This window comes from Porites lutea, chromosome 10, assembly GCF_958299795.1.
Source record: "Porites lutea chromosome 10, jaPorLute2.1, whole genome shotgun sequence".
NCBI classification, from domain to species: Eukaryota; Metazoa; Cnidaria; class Anthozoa; order Scleractinia; family Poritidae; genus Porites; species Porites lutea.
This window is the reverse complement of record NC_133210.1, coordinates 24065945-24084655: the sequence shown is the minus strand read 5'-3', so window position 1 is coordinate 24084655 and position 18711 is coordinate 24065945. Positions and strand designations below refer to the sequence as shown.

Below are 18711 nucleotides of genomic sequence, written 5' to 3'. Positions count from 1 at the left end.
ATGGCTTGCCCTTATTCACTTACAAGAACCCACAGTTACAAGCTTGGTTCAAGCAATGGAAAGAAGTCATTACCAGTGATCATACCCTGCAAGCCATGGACAGTCAAACCTGTGGACATTATGCGCTCTTGTTTTTAAAAGCCAAAGCCAGGAATGAATCCTTTCAAGATTTTTTAGCGCAATGGAACTCGCAAAATTTAGTATTAAATGATCGTCGTGCGGGTGAAAAGATTCAACGTCTAATTAAGACACAGCTGTCTAGAAAAGAATTAAGTTGTCAACAATCCAATGTAAGCCGTTGCGCCTTTTGCTATTTTTATGATTTACAATAAATATGTGTACCCAACTCTGTGTCTTTCATTCTTGAACATGTTAACCCGTCGGGATGAGCAAAACGCCATAGAGGGATTGGCTTTTACGCAAGCCCATATCTATTTGTTGTATCAATGGTACTGTCATTGTCATTGGCCCTTGGGTACTTTACAAGATTGGGTGGAGATTATGACTCTTGCCAGATCTCATCAATGGTCTGCATTAAACACCTTTCTGTTGGACAAACCAGTCCTTAAAAAGGTGGTGTTTACTACCCTAGCCTTAGTCTCTCCCAGACTGTATCGTGTGTACTTTCAGCATGATTACACGTCAGGATTCCCGTCGAGTCTATGAGGCCTTTGCCAAAGCCAAGGTACTGTATATGAGTCAACATCCCTGGCAGAATTTTGACCAAGACCAATGGGATGGGTCTCATTGGAAGCAGGCGGTTCAGTTGGCTCAACAACAAGCTTGGGAGGCCATGAAACACTATATTGAATGGATGGGCGACACCTATTTAAGAGAACACATGCAACTGATTGTTCAATTAGCTTCTCCGCGTTTGTATCATACACTATGGGACGAAAACGACGCACTGTGAGGCGAACACGACGCCAACGTCAAAAAGGGGGCGCCCGATTTAAAAGAAAACCCCGTTTAGTGGATAAAATTGCCGAAGGCGTAGCCATGGGTTTATCGGGACCCTCTCCCAGTTTTGCTAAAATTGGTGCTTTTTTAGCCAAGCAAGCTTTCAAGGGTATAAAAGACAACGTCCGTCATTATCAGAGAGGCAAAGGACTTGGCACCGTCTTATCCACAGTCGCCAAAATTGGGTATAAATTGGGCAAGGACAAAGGCTATAAACGTATGGGTGCAGTGGGAGCGACTGGTCATTACACTCACTTTCGTAAACCGTGGGAAACATGATTCGTCAACCTGCTAGTGTAATTATTGCCGGCCCGTCTGGGTCTGGCAAGAGTGAATTGGTCGAAAACCTCTTGAAAGAGAAAAAACTGTTTTATCCCTCTCCCCAAAAGATGGTTTACTGCTACGATCGATGGCAACCACGTTTTGATCGTATGAAAAAACACTCCAACGTTCACTTTTACAAAGGTCTTCCTCCTGAAGGAGCGTTAGTCAAATGGTTTAAACCTGAACATCATGGGATTCTCATTCTCGATGATCTGATGGAGGAATCGGGCAATGATAAACGCGTGCTGGATTTATTTACCAAAGATTCTCATCATCGTGGTATTACCGCCTTGTATCTAACCCAAGATCTCTTTCCTCCCGGCAAATTTGCCAAAACCATTAACCGCAATGCGCATTATGCTATTTGCTTCAAAAGTCCTCGTGACAAGACGGGCATCCGTAACTTGTTGCTGCAAGTATATCCAGAGAAATGGCGACGAGTGCTTCAATTATTTTTGAGATTGACGGCTCGCCCCTTTGGTTATTTTATGTTGGATTTACATCCAGCCTCCGACGATCGTTTTCGCGTATGGAGTCATTTAACCCAACGTGAGGGGAAACCTCAGGTTCATACGTTTGACGAAGATATAAAAGGAGATTCATTCACGAGCGATTCATTAACCATGGCCAAAGGACGACAACGACGGAGAGGGTTGGCTAAAAAGCACAAACCTGGGGTGGGAAGACAACGTGGAGGGATAGCTCCCTTCTTAGCAGCAGCGATCCCTGCCTTAGTGGCTGGAGGGAAAGCGGCAGCCATGGGAGGACTCGGCGCTGCAGCCAATTATGGGACCATGAAAGCTTTACATGCCTTATCCAAACAGAAGTATAAAAGGAAACGCAGACCCCAAAGGAGGACTAAAGCACGATGACGGGACGTATGACACGACAAGGGGCCTTTTTAAAAGATGTCTTAAAGGAAGCCAACCAAAACAGACGTCAACAAAAACTTCGCTATGCCAATGCAGATCAAATTAATGCTGTGAGTGAATTAGTCATGAATACCTTGCGTGGGGTGATTCGTCCTGGCAGAAAAACTGTGCCCAAATTAAAACCCTACAGCAAACAGCTTCGCCTGATTGCCAGTCCCCGTCAGAGTATAAAAAGAAGACGTCACCTCATGATTCATCAATTAGGCGCAGGTGTTTGGAGTGAGTTAAAACGTTGCTATCATTGTGCTAAGACCCGCTACCGCTATTAAGATGAAACAAGTCCTGTTCCAGCGACTGCTATGTGTGCTAGAAGGGTTGATGACGTTGGTCACCCTGTTGAAAAACCTTCATCAACGCATGAAAGAAAAATATCCCAAGAGGTGGGGGTCCAAAAACGTATAAGTATGCCCCTGGGACTTTGATGTTCATTCATTGCTGACCATGGATGGTATTAGTAGCACGCCCGTGGAAAACTCTGTTCAATTTTTACGGCTAAGGGATAAATACAAGTCAGACCTCTTAGATGATAGTCGTCTGACTAAAGCAGCGGGTTTAGCGGCCCAACAAGAACTGTTGCTAGAAAGTCCTGCCCCCGATACCTGGAAAGAACCCCGTTTGAAATCCGTGAACCGACAGTTACGACAATGGACCACGAAAATTCGTCAGCCTGGGGGTGTACGCGCTATAGGGCGTGATGATGACGACACGTATGATGACGATGCCAATAATTTAGCGGTGGGTCCCGTGCAACAATTTATGAGTAACATTGCTAAAATCCAAAAGGGTATAAAAAGGAAAGCCACGACCCCTAACGTACCACAAACACCTGTGACACCGGCTATTAAACAGTCGCCCAAGACTCCGGAAAGCAGAAAAAAACCCAAGTTGTCCTTTAAGACTGGATCGAAAGGAAAGCGTTTGTTACCGAAGACACCTAAAAGGAAAAAGTCTGCTTCGTCTACCTTCAAGACTCCTGAAAAGTCTTTGGAAGAATTAGCCACAGAATTACCCTTTTCAGACCAGTTAGGTGAATCGCCTTGGAAAACGCCGGGTGAATTAGCCAGAGACAGTCTCAGAGCCATAAGAAGACGTACACGCAAATCCCAGAGTGAGGAACGAAAAAAAGAAGGTTTAAAACAAACTGTGCTGAAAAAGGCCGCCGAAAAAGCTTTGAAAACGTTAGCCCCAGCCCCTGGGTGGAAACCCTTCGGTACTCCGACTAGACGCAAACTCGATGGCAAAGACTGGTAAGCGGAAACGTTCAAGACCCCGTAGACGGAGACAGCGAGGGGGGAAATTTGATTTTCAAAAAGCCATTGAGAAAACAGGCATGGAGTTTCACATTCCTGGTGGCTATAATTATGCTGGCCCTGGCACGAAACTAGCCAAACGTTTGAAACGCGGGGACAAGCCAAAAAACAGATTAGACCGAATAGCCATGGATCATGACATCGCCTATAGCAAAGCCAAGAATTTGCAAGATAAATGGAAAGCGGATGACGTCATGATCAAAGCCATTGATCGTTTACCCGGAAAAAAGACCATGACCGAGAAAGTCGTCAAGAAAATCATGCAAGCCAAGAAAAAACTCAAATTGTAATCTGCGTGTGTGTGTGTGTGTTTTTTTTTTATTATTATTATTTTATTATTATTATTATTATTTTTTATTTTTTATTTTTTTTATTTCAATAAACAAAGAGTGTGCACACAATGTCTCTGTCTCGTGTTAATCTAGTCTAAACTGTAACATGAGCACACATTGACTTGCCGATTGAAAGTTGACCGGACTGCCATCCAATTCTTTGACGGTGATTTCAATGTCTTCTCAGTGGGGGGTCCATTTTGGGTGTCCACCCTCTATTTATACCCGGACCCAACAATAACATCACACAGAGATTGTATCTCGAACTTAGTTTATTTCTACATTAAACCTCCCTGTCGATTTAATGTTACAACACATCAACAATGGCGCCCAAAAACAAAAGCCAAACACACTTAGCCTATGTACAATGCTTCAAAAAGAAAACCTCTATTTATAGCTCTGATAGCATGTCGACCTCGCTTTGAATGCGAGCGTATCCATACGGATAGGACTTACGAGTGGCCCTATCGACAACTCGTTTATCGAACACTAACCCGTACTTTTTCTCCCTTTCAATCAATCGAATTCTCTTGTTGGTTTGGTCACGGTCAAAGAACTTCTTATCGACCAACGTGATATTTCTCCTTTCCTCTTGAGGGTCATCCAACTCTTTTAAAATGTTATCACGTAAAGCATAAAAATTCAAAAGCAACTTATTTCTGTAGTTCAGAGAAAACCCTCTGACTTTACATTCAACTTTCCCTCCCCTGGTTTCATACCCATAATTTTTCGCCCCTCCACTCGCAAATTCTATGATGGGATCTCCGTCAGTTTCGTCAGTAAAATCTCCTAAAAAAACACCTAGGGGAATTTCTACCTGCCCGGGGCGCCATTTGTAAATAACAGAATCCGTGTCATAATAAAGGACACGTTCCTGAAGAGTTTCTAAGGCTGAGTAAAGTTTAAGCCGCGCATGCGCGGTGGTGTAAATTGCTATAAATATATTGGTTTTCACATTTTGTTCCACTTCTTCTTCTGCCCTTGTGGTGACGACCTCTAAAACATCCTCCGAGCAGATTCGGATGTTACTGATATGGAAGGAGGGGTCATTCAGCAGAGCATAGAGGGCATGGGCACTTCTGATGACATGAGTCTGTGGCTTGTTGCTTCTTTCTCCGAATTTGCCCCAGAAGCTAGAAAAATAGAGAGACAAAGAGAAAAACAACAACAACAACAAAACAAATCAATGGGGGTTCTTAACTTGCAGACTTTGTCTGCATTTTACGTGGTTAACATGCAGACTTTGCCTGCAACTTATCCATACATTTCCTTCTAATTTTGTGTCCAACGGTTGTCTACTGTTTTCTTCCAAAGGGTGTTTCTTAAATGCAGCCTTTGTCTGCACTTTAAGTTAATTACTTGCAGTGTTTTTAACCACTTATTACCTGTTCAACATCATCTTGGCGACTTGTCTCCTTCCTGGATTTTTCGCCACATGCTCCAACTGAATCCCCTCTTTCTCGTAGTAATCGCGAATGTAGGCTTGCTTCTCTTCTCGGCTCCTGCACTCGTCAGGCCATCCCGCCGATTCTTGCTTGATCTTAAGCCAAGTGTTTACGTAATCCGCGAAGAGCCCCACCCTTCTATCCTCTTCGCGGAAATGAAACACTTCGTGAATCTTTAGGATGCGATACCCTAACTCGACAGCTTTCTGTAATTCTATTGTAGCCCAGGTTCCTCTCAGGGTTCTCTCTTGATCCGTGTGACAACAGATGTTGGTTCGCTCTAGCCACGGTTTTTCTTGTTCCTCTTTCACACAAGCAGCACAGAGAGGGAAGGTCAACTTGCCACCAGCTCTGTAGGGGAGGACAGGGTGGAACAGAAACTCGGGGGCCAAGATGTCCACTTTGGCGACGCCAAAATAGTGGTGAATATCTTGATCCCTAGGATTCGTATAAATGAGGGGGAACCTGATGGGGTACTCCATATACTTGTTGACCCATGGGTAAAGTGACGTCACATCTGCATATTTAATGAGATCGGGGTCTTCGACTTTACAATGCAATGCGACTGCACCTGTTCTTCCTCCATAGAAAGCGTCACGTGGATTGAGGGGAGGGACCATTTCCAACTCTTGGAGAAAAGCTTGTAACTCTGGGTCGGTTTTCTTTTCTGTCTTGAAGACACATTCCCACTTTTCCACGACCGTATACCCCGCTTGGCGCAGCAGGGCAGCTTTTTTCAGGGTAGCATCGTAGACTTCATTGACGGTGCGGTCTTGGTGGGAGTTTCTTTTCACATCTCTGTAGTGCTTGAAACAATGGGGACAACCGTGGTACCAGCATCCATAAAACTCAAATACAGTGTTGGTTTCTTCATCAAAACCGTCTACATAGTAGCTTTCTGCTGCTGTGAGGACTTGTACTTCCCCTCCGTTACGCACGTGGCGGACACGCCCCATACCTCCTCTCTGGTGGTCCTGGAAGTATAGCCATTCCAGAGCGATGTTACTTTGGTTAATGTGGTTTCCATGCCATCCACCTAGAGGCTCGAGGGCGATGAGGTCTTCTTCCAGTTTTTCCTTGCGCCAGAAGTAGTTGCACGCTGAGGCGATGGTCACGGATTGAATCAGGGGGTTAAAGCCAGCGATATCTTTAAATTCTCTCACGAATTTAAGGCAACCTTCTTTGAGAAGTTTCACGTCACTTTCACAGTAGGCTAATAACTCCTCTTGAAAATTGAAGGTGGCGTTACTCTCTACTTTCTGCTGGTACCACGTCATAAACTCTTTTCTTTTCTTATCATTCATCCCATCTGGGTCGTACTCTGCCATTGGGGGGTAACTTCCTGAATAATTAAAATTTTCTTGGCGATTGAAGGCATGCGGGAAGAACCCCTTGTGAAGCTCTGTTAGATTGAAGGTGGATGAAAATCTTTCCAAGGGCATGGCAAAGAAATTCAAGCTATCTTTAAAAATCAGGTTTCCACATTCAAAGTATAAAATTTTTGCCCCCTGGGTCAACGGATTCTCCACAGCACGACCTTGATCATAGAGTGCTTCTAGAACAAAGTTACCATCAAATCCACGAAGATTATGAAAGAAGGTAATGACTTTTCGAGACCTCTCATCATCTTCTACTTCCGTCATGGCGTCACAGGCTTCTAAGAATTCTTCAATGGTTCTTGCATGATGAATCTCCTCATCCTCTTCACTTGACCAGCAGATAAGGTTCGGTTGAAAGACGCGATCCTCGGAAATTGCACATTCTATATCTGCAAAGTTCAAGACAGGAGGGGGTGGGGGCCCTCTCTCGTCATCGTCGTCATCATCATCATCAAATTGAAAATACATGGGGTCATCAAAGAAGTCATCCTGTTGCTGTGGAGGGGCTTCTTTAATGGGCTGAATGTAGCAACGGTGAGCGACATGCGTAAATTCCCCACAGTTTCTACATGTTGCATGGTAGCATTTGTGAGGGTTTTTGGGATTGACTTGATATTCAGCGCAGCAGAGTGGGCATTTCTTCCATCTGTCACAAATACTTTCGTCTCCTTTTTTCTCTCCTTTGGTTTTGTGCGCTTGAAAACAATCTTGCCCATAAAACATACAATTGCAGTCAGGGCAATGAACGGTGGGCTTAACCCAGGTGGCAAAGTTTGGACAGGTTTTATTTTGACGGCAACAGGCCGAGCAATTTTGACCAAAGCAATTATGGTGACGCGAATTTTCTACATCATAGCCTCTATCACAATGGCGGCAATAATAGGATCTGTTCATGAGGGCAGGAATACTTGTTAATCCATCATAGTGCCCATTATACTTGACGAGACCAATCACATGGGGTGCTTCATTATAGGTGGGGTCTTTGAAGACGACTAAACATTTTGAGGGTTCAACCACGATGAGTTGGTACCCCTGTGGTCCTAGATACTCTTGGAATTTTTCTAATTCTTCAAACCCACAGGGGCCTTCGGGAACACCCGCTTCTCGATGCAACAATTTGGCCAATCGTTTTTGAATGGGTCTTCCCTTCCTTAGATTCTGATACTGGGAGCCATTGTCCACCCTCTCTTTCATTGTCATAATTGCCCGGGCGAGACAAAGTTTGTCTTTATTTTTGATGGTCACAACACACCTCTTTTTCTTGACCAATTTCTCCCACGCATGGCGGCCAGGATTGGCTTTTTTACCCCCGTTCTTTCCTCCACGACCTAACCGTTTCACAAAGGTGAGTTCGACATAAAAGCCATCTCGTTGGGGGTCCATGACTTGAGCTGAATTCAATTTTTTGGCTAAATCTTCCAGCCAAGCGCGGGTGTAAACCCCATTAGACAACCATTCTTCTAAAGGGACATTTCGGGCAGATTGTGACCAGACATGAGTGAATGAGTTTGAATGGACAGCGACTAGCAAAGAATAATCCTGGACGTTGAAACCCTCGTTTTCCACCACCCGCTGCAACCCCTGAATTACAGCTTCGCTGATGGATTCCCCTAGTTGTTCATCTTGCGCATCTCGCAATTGTTGTAAAGTAAGCCTATATTTCTTTTGGTCTACAATGCCACGAAACGATCTATTTCTTCCCACTGGTGTAAATTCTGCTCGGAAAAGTGGATTCCCTCCATGTTGCTCGAAGCGGCGAAAGGCAGACAACAGACCCTCATCATCTTCGTTCATTAAGGCTATAAAACATGAAAACGAAACGCCTGCATCAACACTTGATTGTTTTTGCTAATTAAGTCTACATTTTGTTCTTTACACTTCGAAACGCTTGAATTGCCATTATTTTTCTGTGTTTTACTTGAAATGTACCATTCCGCTATGCAACACTCAGTTTGCGGTTATAATTTAAAAACCTACACTTTTACAGTTTGCTCACCGTTAACCCTAGTTGGAGGTTATGCTTCGCTCTGTAAAAATAATATTCTGCATTCACTTTGTTTACGCATCCCTACACACAGTTCGCAGTTAAAATTCTGTATTTTACTTACACTTTCGCCTACATTACTTTTCATTGACGCTTTGTTAATAATACACCAAACATTATTAAAAATGTACCTTCAATGTCGGCATCGATTGCTTCTATTGAGGTTGGCTCTTGAACACCTTCCCCGTTGTAGTTGATGAGCTCTATAAATTAATACGACAGCATTAAAGCACTCCCGTTTCTGCTTCGTTTTAAACACTTTGTTTTACGCAACGGGTAATTAAGCAATCTTACCTTCATTTGATAAATCTTGGTTCATTTTCAAGCAATAACTTGGCTGAATTAGAACTTACACTTTGACAATGCTGACTCGTTGTGATCGCTAATTGCTCAAGACTTTAAGACACTTGGCAGTGAATGAACGATTGTGGGCAAATTGTCGTTCCTTTATAATCGCTGAAACAAAAGGCAGTATTGGCCCTTGAGTTGTTTTAGGCTTCAATTGCGTACAAACTCTCTGAAGCGTATTGTACACGTGTAATAAATAATTTTGTTACTGAAGTAGGCTCTTTCCATTAACGTACGAACTCATTGTTACCAAGATTGCTGACGCAATTACTATTTCACCTTCGTTCTGCCGGCAAGCAAATTGCTTATTTCTAAAAACGCGAGACATTACTTTCGCTGAGCTAGCGAAATGAACTTAATTTTCACGCTTTGTTTTCGGGGATTAGTCGTCTCATCTTACTTACGTCAATGACTAATACTCCCTCTTTTTGTCTGCACGCAATGATCTTTTCGCTTTTTTTTTTTTTTTTCGCTTTCCCTGGTACGTGATGTTAAGTCTGATTTACTATTTCCCTTCCTAATTGAAACGGGGGACATTACTTTCGCTGAGCTAGCGAAATGAACTTAATTTTCACGCTTTGTTTTCGGGGATTAGTCGTCTCATCTTACTTACGTCAATGACTAATACTCCCTCTTTTTGTCTGCACGCAATGATCTTTTCGCTTTCCCTGGTACGTTAAGTCTGATTTTCTTTTTCCCTTCCTAATTTGATATTTCCCAGTTTATTATGAAGACAGTTACTTTTACACTCTTTCATAACTCTTTATTAAAATACCTATTACAAGCGGGACTTGTGGTGGAAGCTAAACTTCCCCGCCCATTTCAATCCATTCTTCAAATAAAGTTACATACAATGCAAAACAATTTTCATGCGCTTTTCGTCTATATTCGGCTGTTGCCCTTAAATATTTCCAGTAGTTCAGATCAATATAGTCATCAATCATTAGTCTTGAAGTTAAAATCCTTAAACAGTGGGCGCACAGTTCATCAGTACTTGTATTAACCCATTGGGTGTGAAAACAAAAAGCTCTTTCTCCGATTTCCTCTATTGTGCTTCTGGAAATACAAAGGGGTACCTTTCGATTAATGATGCATACACTCTACAAAATTTGACATAGGCTGCAAACAGGTCAAAGTCTTCTGACCGAGTCCTAAATAGAAGCCAGTCTTCAATACAGATTCCAAATAGTCCAATTCTTAGGTTGCAACTAGTACATGACTCCCCCGAATATACCCACAAGGTCACGGGGCAACGGGGTAACACTCTCAGTTCCACAAGTGTTGGTCTACAAAATAAACAACACACCATTCGTTTACCGTCCTATTCTTTGAATAATCTATGGTCCTTTATACCATTTCAAAAGGGTCTCACGTTCCCGATTTGTGTCTACCTCTTCGTATTTCCACGTCAAAATTAAACCATCTAGTGTTAGAACAAACTCAAATATTCTTTCACAATGACTACATATATTTTTGTTAAAATTCAGCCATTTTGTGAATGGACAATACTTCATCTTTTTCCATCTTCTTATTGTTTGCATAACACTTCTACAATAAACAACAAAATGACACGTTTTCACAATGACAGTAACAGAATTTTTATGCGCGGTGTCCATTCTAGGTCTCTGACAAAAGGTAGCAGTGCCAGGGTTTCTCTAAATGAAATTCAAAAACCAGACAGTAAATGAGGGCCTCCACTCGAAATCTGTGACCAGTCGAATGAGGTCAAGCGACGATCTACATACAAATACATAATTAGTTTTTAACATTGACCTAAACGACAGCTACTAATTACTGAAACACTCTACCGATTTAACTATCTGCCATTGCACGGATATTAAATGCAATTAACGCATACGCGGGCCAATGTCTGTTTTAATTTCCATTGCTATACGCTCGGTTCATAAAACGTACAAACAGTGCTACGGGTCACATTCCGTTTTGGTTTCCAGCTCGGTATACTTTTACAATGTGTAACGTTAGTCTAAATTAATGGAGAAAGTTGGCAAAATAAATTTTCATGGATAACGTCCAGTCAAGATCTCTTAATGTCCTTATGTCCATAAGCGTCTCTCTAAACAAAGAACAATCCACGCCTTTAGCTAACTTCGCTGTAGCCACCACACGTGGCTGGGATACAAGGGCAGGGTCCAGTTTAAGTCTTCTAACACATGCAATTCAATAAGTACGTACCGAAAACGAACTTTGTGTTCCTCTCTGAACCTGTCAATGCTTTCATTGAATTCCCTTTGTTCCAGCGCTATACGTACTGTATGCCATGGCGGCAAAAACTTTCTGGCTTGCTCCCCCGGGTGTGGCACAGCTTTCAGACTAAGTTCTTGAAGGGACATCATTTTCGATCATGAAACAAGGTACAACGGTAAAGCGAAATGAGACTTATTTCATGCGTCTTTTCTTTTTCCTAACTGTTGGCTTTTCTTTCATTGGTGCTTTTTGGATTCCCCTGCGACTTTTTCCAACTTTATTGGTTTAGCCTATTCCCTTGTGTTTTTCACACACCTAGCGTTTGCTAAAGCACATGGCAAGACACTCTCTGTTGTGCTGTTTTTGGTAACGAAGCAATGAATTACAAGGGCTTAGTGGATCCCAAAAACAAGCCGTTCGGCAATGTGCTACCTTTCGAGGTTCAAGTTCTCATTATGTTCTGGAGACATTGCTTTATGACCAATGACGAAAGGAAAAAGATGAATGCGGAATTTACCCGCCTTCCCCGTTGCCTTGAGACAAACATTCCAATGTTCGTGGCATTTTCATTTTCCACTGGTTACAAAAGTTTTTCGTCTGCATTGGAACGAAAACCATATCCTCACTCTTACGGTTGTCCGCACTGTTTCAGACGGAACACACAACAAGTGTCGGTAAGTATATTCATCAATTTCCCTTCAGTTTTATTTCATGTTTACCACTAAGATTTTTTTTTTTCTTTTTCTTGTAGATTGATATGATTGTCGCTATAGGCAACGACGATAAACTCTATGATGCAACTTTGGCCCATATTTTGGACTTATTTAGACGGGAGCATCCAGAGATTCAGCTGTTTGAACTGCCTGTACACGGCAAGAGGCCAAGTCAGAGGATTATGAATGTGTTGGAGTTTTTGTTGGATTATTTAAATGACAGATATTCTCGTGTACCAGCTACCATTTCCTTTATTTTGTAATTTTGTGATTGACATTTTTAAACATGTAATTTTGCGTTTGATATTTTTACACATTACATATTCTTATTCCTTTCACTGCATATTGCATCATATGTTTTACTGACTACTCTTTCCGACCCCTTCCATTGATCACCCAAGCCTCGTTTTAGCTTCTTTTAGTTTTCTAACTGTTGGCTTTTCTTTCATTGGTTAATTTCGATTCCCCAGCGACTTTTTTAGTCTCGATTGGTTTAGCCTATTCCCTTGTGTTTTTCACACACCTAGTATTTGCATAGAGCACATGGCAAGACACTTCTGTTGTGCTGTGTTTTGATAACGAAGCAATGAACTACAAGGGATTAGTAGACCCCAAAAACAAGCCTTTCGGCAACGTGCTACCTTTCGAGGTTCAAGTTCTCATCATGTTCTGGAGACATTGCTTTATGACCAATGACGAAAGGAAAAAGATGAATGCGGAATTTACCCGCCTTCCCCGTTGCCTTAGAACAGGCATTCCAATGTTCGTGGCATTTTCATTTTCCACTGGTTACAAACGTTTTTCGTCTGCATTGGAACGAAAACCATATCCTCACTCTTTCGGTTGTCCGCACTGTTTTAGACGAAAAAACAAGCAATACTCGGTACGTTTGAACGTTTATTTTATTTTGCAATTCATTTGCCCTTTGTTTTCGGGGATTAGTGGTAATCTTATTTACGTCAATGACTATTTCACAATCTTTTACCTTCAAGCAATATTTCTTAAACACACTTTTTCTTCTAGATTGATATGGTTGTGACAGAGAACAAGGATGAAAAGACATTCAACGATGCTCGAATCGCACTCATTTTAGATTTACTGCGCGCCTATTACGGTCCTTCGATCCCATTGTACCGATATCCAGTTAATGGAAGGCAAGGCAATCCCGTCATTCTCGATTTATTGGTAAATGGATGTCTTCTTGACTGGCTGATCGAGTGTTATTCCAATATCTCTGACTTTTCTCTGACTTTATAATACTTGTAATTTCATTAAACACATTTATTCACAACGTTTTTCGTTACTGCGCCTGCGTTCTCCCTTGTGCATGCTGTGTCTCTCCTTCTTGCCTCATGACATCATCCCTCTTTAACATAATTGCGACCCCGTTCCGAAGGGACCCGAGCCCTCCCCGATTGCTTCCGACGATGACCCGAGCCTCGTTCTAAGATATTTCCGATTTCCTTTCGATTACCCCTCTCCACCAATCAGAAGGCTGCTAGAACAATGGGGACCCAACAGACTACCAATGCTGCTCACAAGTTAAGCCGTGTATAACACTGATTTTAACTGAAATTAAAGGAATCAATGACATAATTATGTTATTGGTGGTGGGGGTGACATAGACTTATTCACGACCGAATTCTAGGGCCAATTCGAATTACGCGATGACGTAATGAAAGGGCTGCGATATCCAGAATTAACGTCAATATGGTTTACAAGCTAAAAACTGACGCTGAAACTCGCGCCTACGTACAACTTTTGATGAATTTCAAGGGGGTGCGTACTGAAAATATTTTTAATAAAGTGGATATTTCTCGTTCTTCACTTTATCCTATTGTTAAGGCCCAAACAATCACGGATAGGGTAAGGATTGACACGTAGTGGGGATAGTCACTGGCCGGCCACGGAAATATGGAGCGTTAGTGAGGAGCGGCCGTCACTGCGTTCAATATCGAAACTACGGAAAAGTGAAGCTAAATTCATGGCCAATTCAATAAAAAACTAAGGACAGCGTAGCAAACATTGCAAGTGTACACGAAAACAATTACTTTCAATCCCACCTCGTGACACCCTGTGTGACATGATAACGCAACGCAAATAGCGTGACATAAGCGCATATGTCTGTGTATTTCGACTGCATTTCTTAAGCGAAACCCTGTGTTTTTGTGTATTGTCGGCAGAGAAAATGAAAAGAGAGCTTTGAAACGTGAACTCGTATTGGACTCTCAAAGAAAACGACAGCTCAAAGTGAGGAAAACACCGCTTCTTTCGAGTTACAACGGTTAACCACGTTTCGGCAAACGGAAAGTAACATAGTCTGTTATGACCTCTTAATGTCGATATGTATTCTCGTGGTTAACCGTTGAAACTCCTTATCTGCACCACATCGCTGGAATTTTTCTCGCCAAGAATACGTATTGCGAAGCACTTTCTACATAGTGGAATCTTCTTTTGCCTTTTGTGAGGAATTAGCGTATAAAAAAGGAAAAATTTCCAGCGCACGGCCATCATCGATCACGTGTTATCCCGCTTTGCTTGTCATCAGGTGAACTTCTGGGCCAAAGTAATTGCTGTTTTGGCGATGATACAAACTGGTGTGTCCATTTTGAAAAAAATTTCTTTGGCATTATGTGATTTACGAGCTGGGAAATGAAATAGTTGTCCGTCCAACATCAATAAACAATCATGCCACTGAATAAATGGCAGGCGGTCATGTAAAATCATTACAAAAGTACATTCCTAACCTCGACGCCTACCTACGCTAAAGGTTTGGATCAGTTAGGTTAGAAAAGGTCTCAAAAAAATAAAAAACACATCTATATATAGGGCACAGCACAAACGGCTGACCCATCATTTATGAGGTTCATAACCTGTATATTGTTCACGTCCTTTCACTAATGGCAAAGGTCAATGTCAAAAATATTGCATGTCCCCTCTGTTACTCTGCAGTACTTCATTCGCTCGGCTTAAGTTAACCATTTACCAGAACAATTCAGGGACAAAAGTAGTTGACACTCTTGTTTAAAACGGGTGCTTTTAACAAACATTGAATTCATTTATTATTTCGTTCCTTTTAAACGCCGTAAATCCCCCGACCCCCCGAATCAATGTTGTCTGAAGTAAAAAAAAGACTTGAGGGTCCAAAATTCAACATTGATTTTCGGGGGAAGGGGTTGAGGTAGACAGGGGAAGGGGATAAGTATATCCACTATGCAGAAAGGGGCCATTTTACGGAAGTGTGTCAACACTTTTGTCCCTCATTGTTGATCTCGTCAATAAGTCGTTTGTACCGCGCGGGTAACTGTTGGCTACGACTCAGTGGCGTTTGTTCTAAGTAAGTAAACCAGCTTTCTAAAGTAAGACGTTGATAGTAGTCTGTAGAATACGTTATACATGTCCCAGAGTCCCAGTCAATTTGATGTTTCGTCTTTAAATGGTGCTCAGCAATGTGATTGTTAACGTCACCATTCTTCGTCGCTCGTTTGTGTTCGGTCAGTCGCGTGCTTCGGTTTCTGTCGGATTCACCAAAGGAAGAAGCCTGGCGGTCGCAGCATTTGATCTCGTATACTGCTCCCTGTCTGTCCTCCGGTTTGTCTTTGTCCTTGACATTAGTAAACAATCGCCGTAAAAAGGGGTATCGGTTTGTGTGCAACACGTATATTGTAAGGTTGTAACATACGTGCAATAGTTTCAGAGGTGCCTCTGATGTACGGTATAGTCGCTGTCGTAACAGGACCAGAGTTGGTCTTAGAGTTGGAATCAGTGTTACTGTGAGTGTTCCGTCTAACAAAGTCCGTGTTGTAATTGTTCTTACTAAAAACGTTGTTAAGATAATCAGTCTCGTCTTGTAGGCTGTCGGGTGAGTCGCAAACTAGTTGCGCTCGTCTCGTCAGAGTCCGGATAGTAGTAGCCTTGTGAGAGGTCGATCGGGTTGTACGAAGACTGGACTAGTAATCGGTCGGTATGTGTCGGTTTTTTGTAAATAGTCGTTTTTAGTTTGTTGTTGTCGCGAGTGACCAAGCAGTCTAGAAAAGGTATCTTACCATTTTCTTCGATCTCCTTGGTAAACTGTGTGTCTGCGTTCTGTCTGTTAAGGCGTTCGTGAAAATCGTCGATTCCGTCTTTGTGTACGTTGGTGAATGTGTCGTCAACGTAACGTAACCAAAGAAGTACAGATCGCGTGTAGGTAGCTAGGGCTTGTTCCTCTCCTATGCTTTGCATGACAATTTCTGATACAACAACAGAAACTGGAGAGCCCATAGCTGTACCGTATAACTGTTTGTAGTGTTTGCCGTTGTACTGAAAGTACGTCGAAGTCAAACAGAGGTTGAGTAGGTCCATAATGTCGTCTGTAGGTAGTGGTAGTTCAACAGTAGAGTTCTTAAAAGCGTTCTCAGTACAGTCTAGAGCCAGTTAAGTGGAATACTGGTGAACAGCGATTTCACGTCAAAGGACACTAGTTTGTGGTCGTCCGGTATCTGTATTATCATGCAAAACATCGAGGAACTAGTCACTCGCGACACTGATTCCAACACTCAGACCAACTCTGGCCCTGTTACGACAGCGACTATACCATACATCAGAGGCACCTCTGACACTATTGCACGTATATTACAACCTTACAATATACGTGTTGCACACAAACCGATAACCACTTTACGGCGACTGCTTACTGATAGGGAGCTTACGAATCGATGACTTCTTTCTGGACGACGACTTTAGGTGACGTCATCGACTTTGTCGTCGCCGTTTGCCATTGCGCGCCAAATTTAGCTTACCAATTGCGGACGTCGACGCGGAGATTTCCCGCCAAATTTAAGTTGCAGACTGACTTTTTTTTATTTAGAATAATAGTTTTATCAACGTGTTGATTAAAATGCCGAACTTCAGAGAGAACAGAGTGTATCGCATATGCCCACAGAAAAGGATTTATCAAGGACAGGCAGTTTCTTTTGCTGTGTGATGCTAATACTTCAAAAAAGACCTGTCTTTCCATATTGGAAGTATGATCGATTCGATTCAGACGAGCTGGGAAATGACCAGTGCAAAGGTGAATTCCGATTTTACAAAAATGACTTTTTCAAGCTTGCTGAATATCTTCAGTTACCAGATGAGATTGTTACTTACAACGGCCTAGTAGTTGGATCGATTCCTCCTTTATGTATCTATCTCTAGCGCTTTACGTATCCTTGCCGTTACGGGGACATGGTTTCTCACTTTGCTAGACCTGTTCCGGAGATTTGTATTATTACAAACCACATGACTGACTGGATCTATAACCGATGGCATCACTTACTCTCAAGGTATAATCATGACCTGCTTTCCCCGGCAAATCTTATGTTGTATGCTGATGCGATATATCGATCAGGCGCAGCTTTGGAAAACTGCTGGGGGTTTATTGATGAGACAGTGCGGCCAGTATGTAGGCCAGGAGAAAACCAGAGAGCCATTTACAATGGACATAAAAGGGTACATTCCGTAAAATTCCAGTCAGTAGCGTTACCTAATGGGCTGGTTGGTCATTTATATGGTCCAGTAGAAGGAAAACGTCACGACAGTGGTGTGCTTGGCCTTGTCTGGACTTTTACGAGACCTGCAAAGATTTTCTAACTCACCAGTTACTGGTTTACCTATGTGTGTGTACGGCGACCCTGCAAATCCTCTTAGAGCACACTTACAGAGACCTTACAAGGGAGTAGTGTTGACACTACATCAACAAGAATTCAACAAATCTTTGAGCAGTTCCCGTGTTTCAGTTGAATGGGTTTTTAATGATATAATCAACTGTTTCAAATTTTTGGATTGTGAAAAGAACCTTAAAGTTGGTTTACGTGCTGTGGGTAAAATGTACATAGTTTGTGCCTTGATGCAAAACGCCCACACTATTTTATATGGTTCTGTTACCTCAGAGTACTTTGGTATCAATCCACCAGCTTCAGATGATTATTTTATTTAAATATTAGCAACGATAAAACGTTAAAGGGATTAATATTACACAAGCAAGGACATACGTCAGGATACATATTCAAAATAAAACGTTTCATGATTCATCAAATTTTGGACATTAGAAAGCATTGATGAATAACGGCTGTGTAAAAATTCCAGTAGAGATGGTAAAAAAAACCTCATTATCAAAAGCAAGCTTGCACAATTTTTGTAATACTCGTTGGAAGGTAAGAAGGTTAAACTTAGGCGGCAAAGCGAAAATCTAGCTTTGTATGTATAATAAAAACAACAAAAAAATCAACTTAGTGAATTCAATTTCCCTTTTTCAAGAGTTCAAGTAATGCTTGGCTTTGTTGTTGTTGTTGCTGCATAAACATTTGACACATCATCTGGAACTGCTGTTGTTGATTTTTCAACTGGTCTTAAAATTGCCTGGACATTTCTTGCTGTTGTTGAAACACCAGGTTTTGTTGTGCCAATGCCCTTTCTTCTTGTTTCTTTCTAAACTCTAGTTCTTCCTTCTTCAGCTCACATTCCCTCTCCGTTGCTTCTCTTAAGTAGTCCATCGTTTCGTTTGGTGTATGTTTTCTTTTCTTCCGCGGTTGATCATCTCCTGCTCTTTTTTTTTTCTTGTTTCTTTCTAAACTCTAGTTCTTCCTTCTTCAGCTCACATTCCCTCTCCGTTGCTTCTCTTAAGTAGTCCATCGTTTCGTTTGGTGTATGTTTTCTTTTCTTCCGCGGTTGATCATCTCCTGCTCTTTTTTTTGTCT

The 18711-nt window shown here is 42.1% G+C and overlaps 2 protein-coding genes across 2 annotated transcripts in view; both read right to left on the bottom strand.

Moving 5' to 3' along the window:
* Window positions 1-18711, bottom strand: part of LOC140949909 (uncharacterized) — a 192482-nt gene that overhangs the window by 85829 nt on the left and 87942 nt on the right. The window lies entirely within an intron of this gene.
* LOC140950802 (uncharacterized) lies at window positions 4113-9186 on the bottom strand. Its single transcript, XM_073400024.1, has 4 exons — window positions 9021-9186; window positions 8858-8929; window positions 5244-8481; window positions 4113-4991 (listed from the first exon to the last, which is right to left on the bottom strand). Exons 1-4 carry the CDS (start codon window positions 9043-9045, stop codon window positions 4250-4252), a joined length of 4077 nt encoding a protein of 1358 aa, XP_073256125.1. The 5' UTR covers window positions 9046-9186; the 3' UTR covers window positions 4113-4249.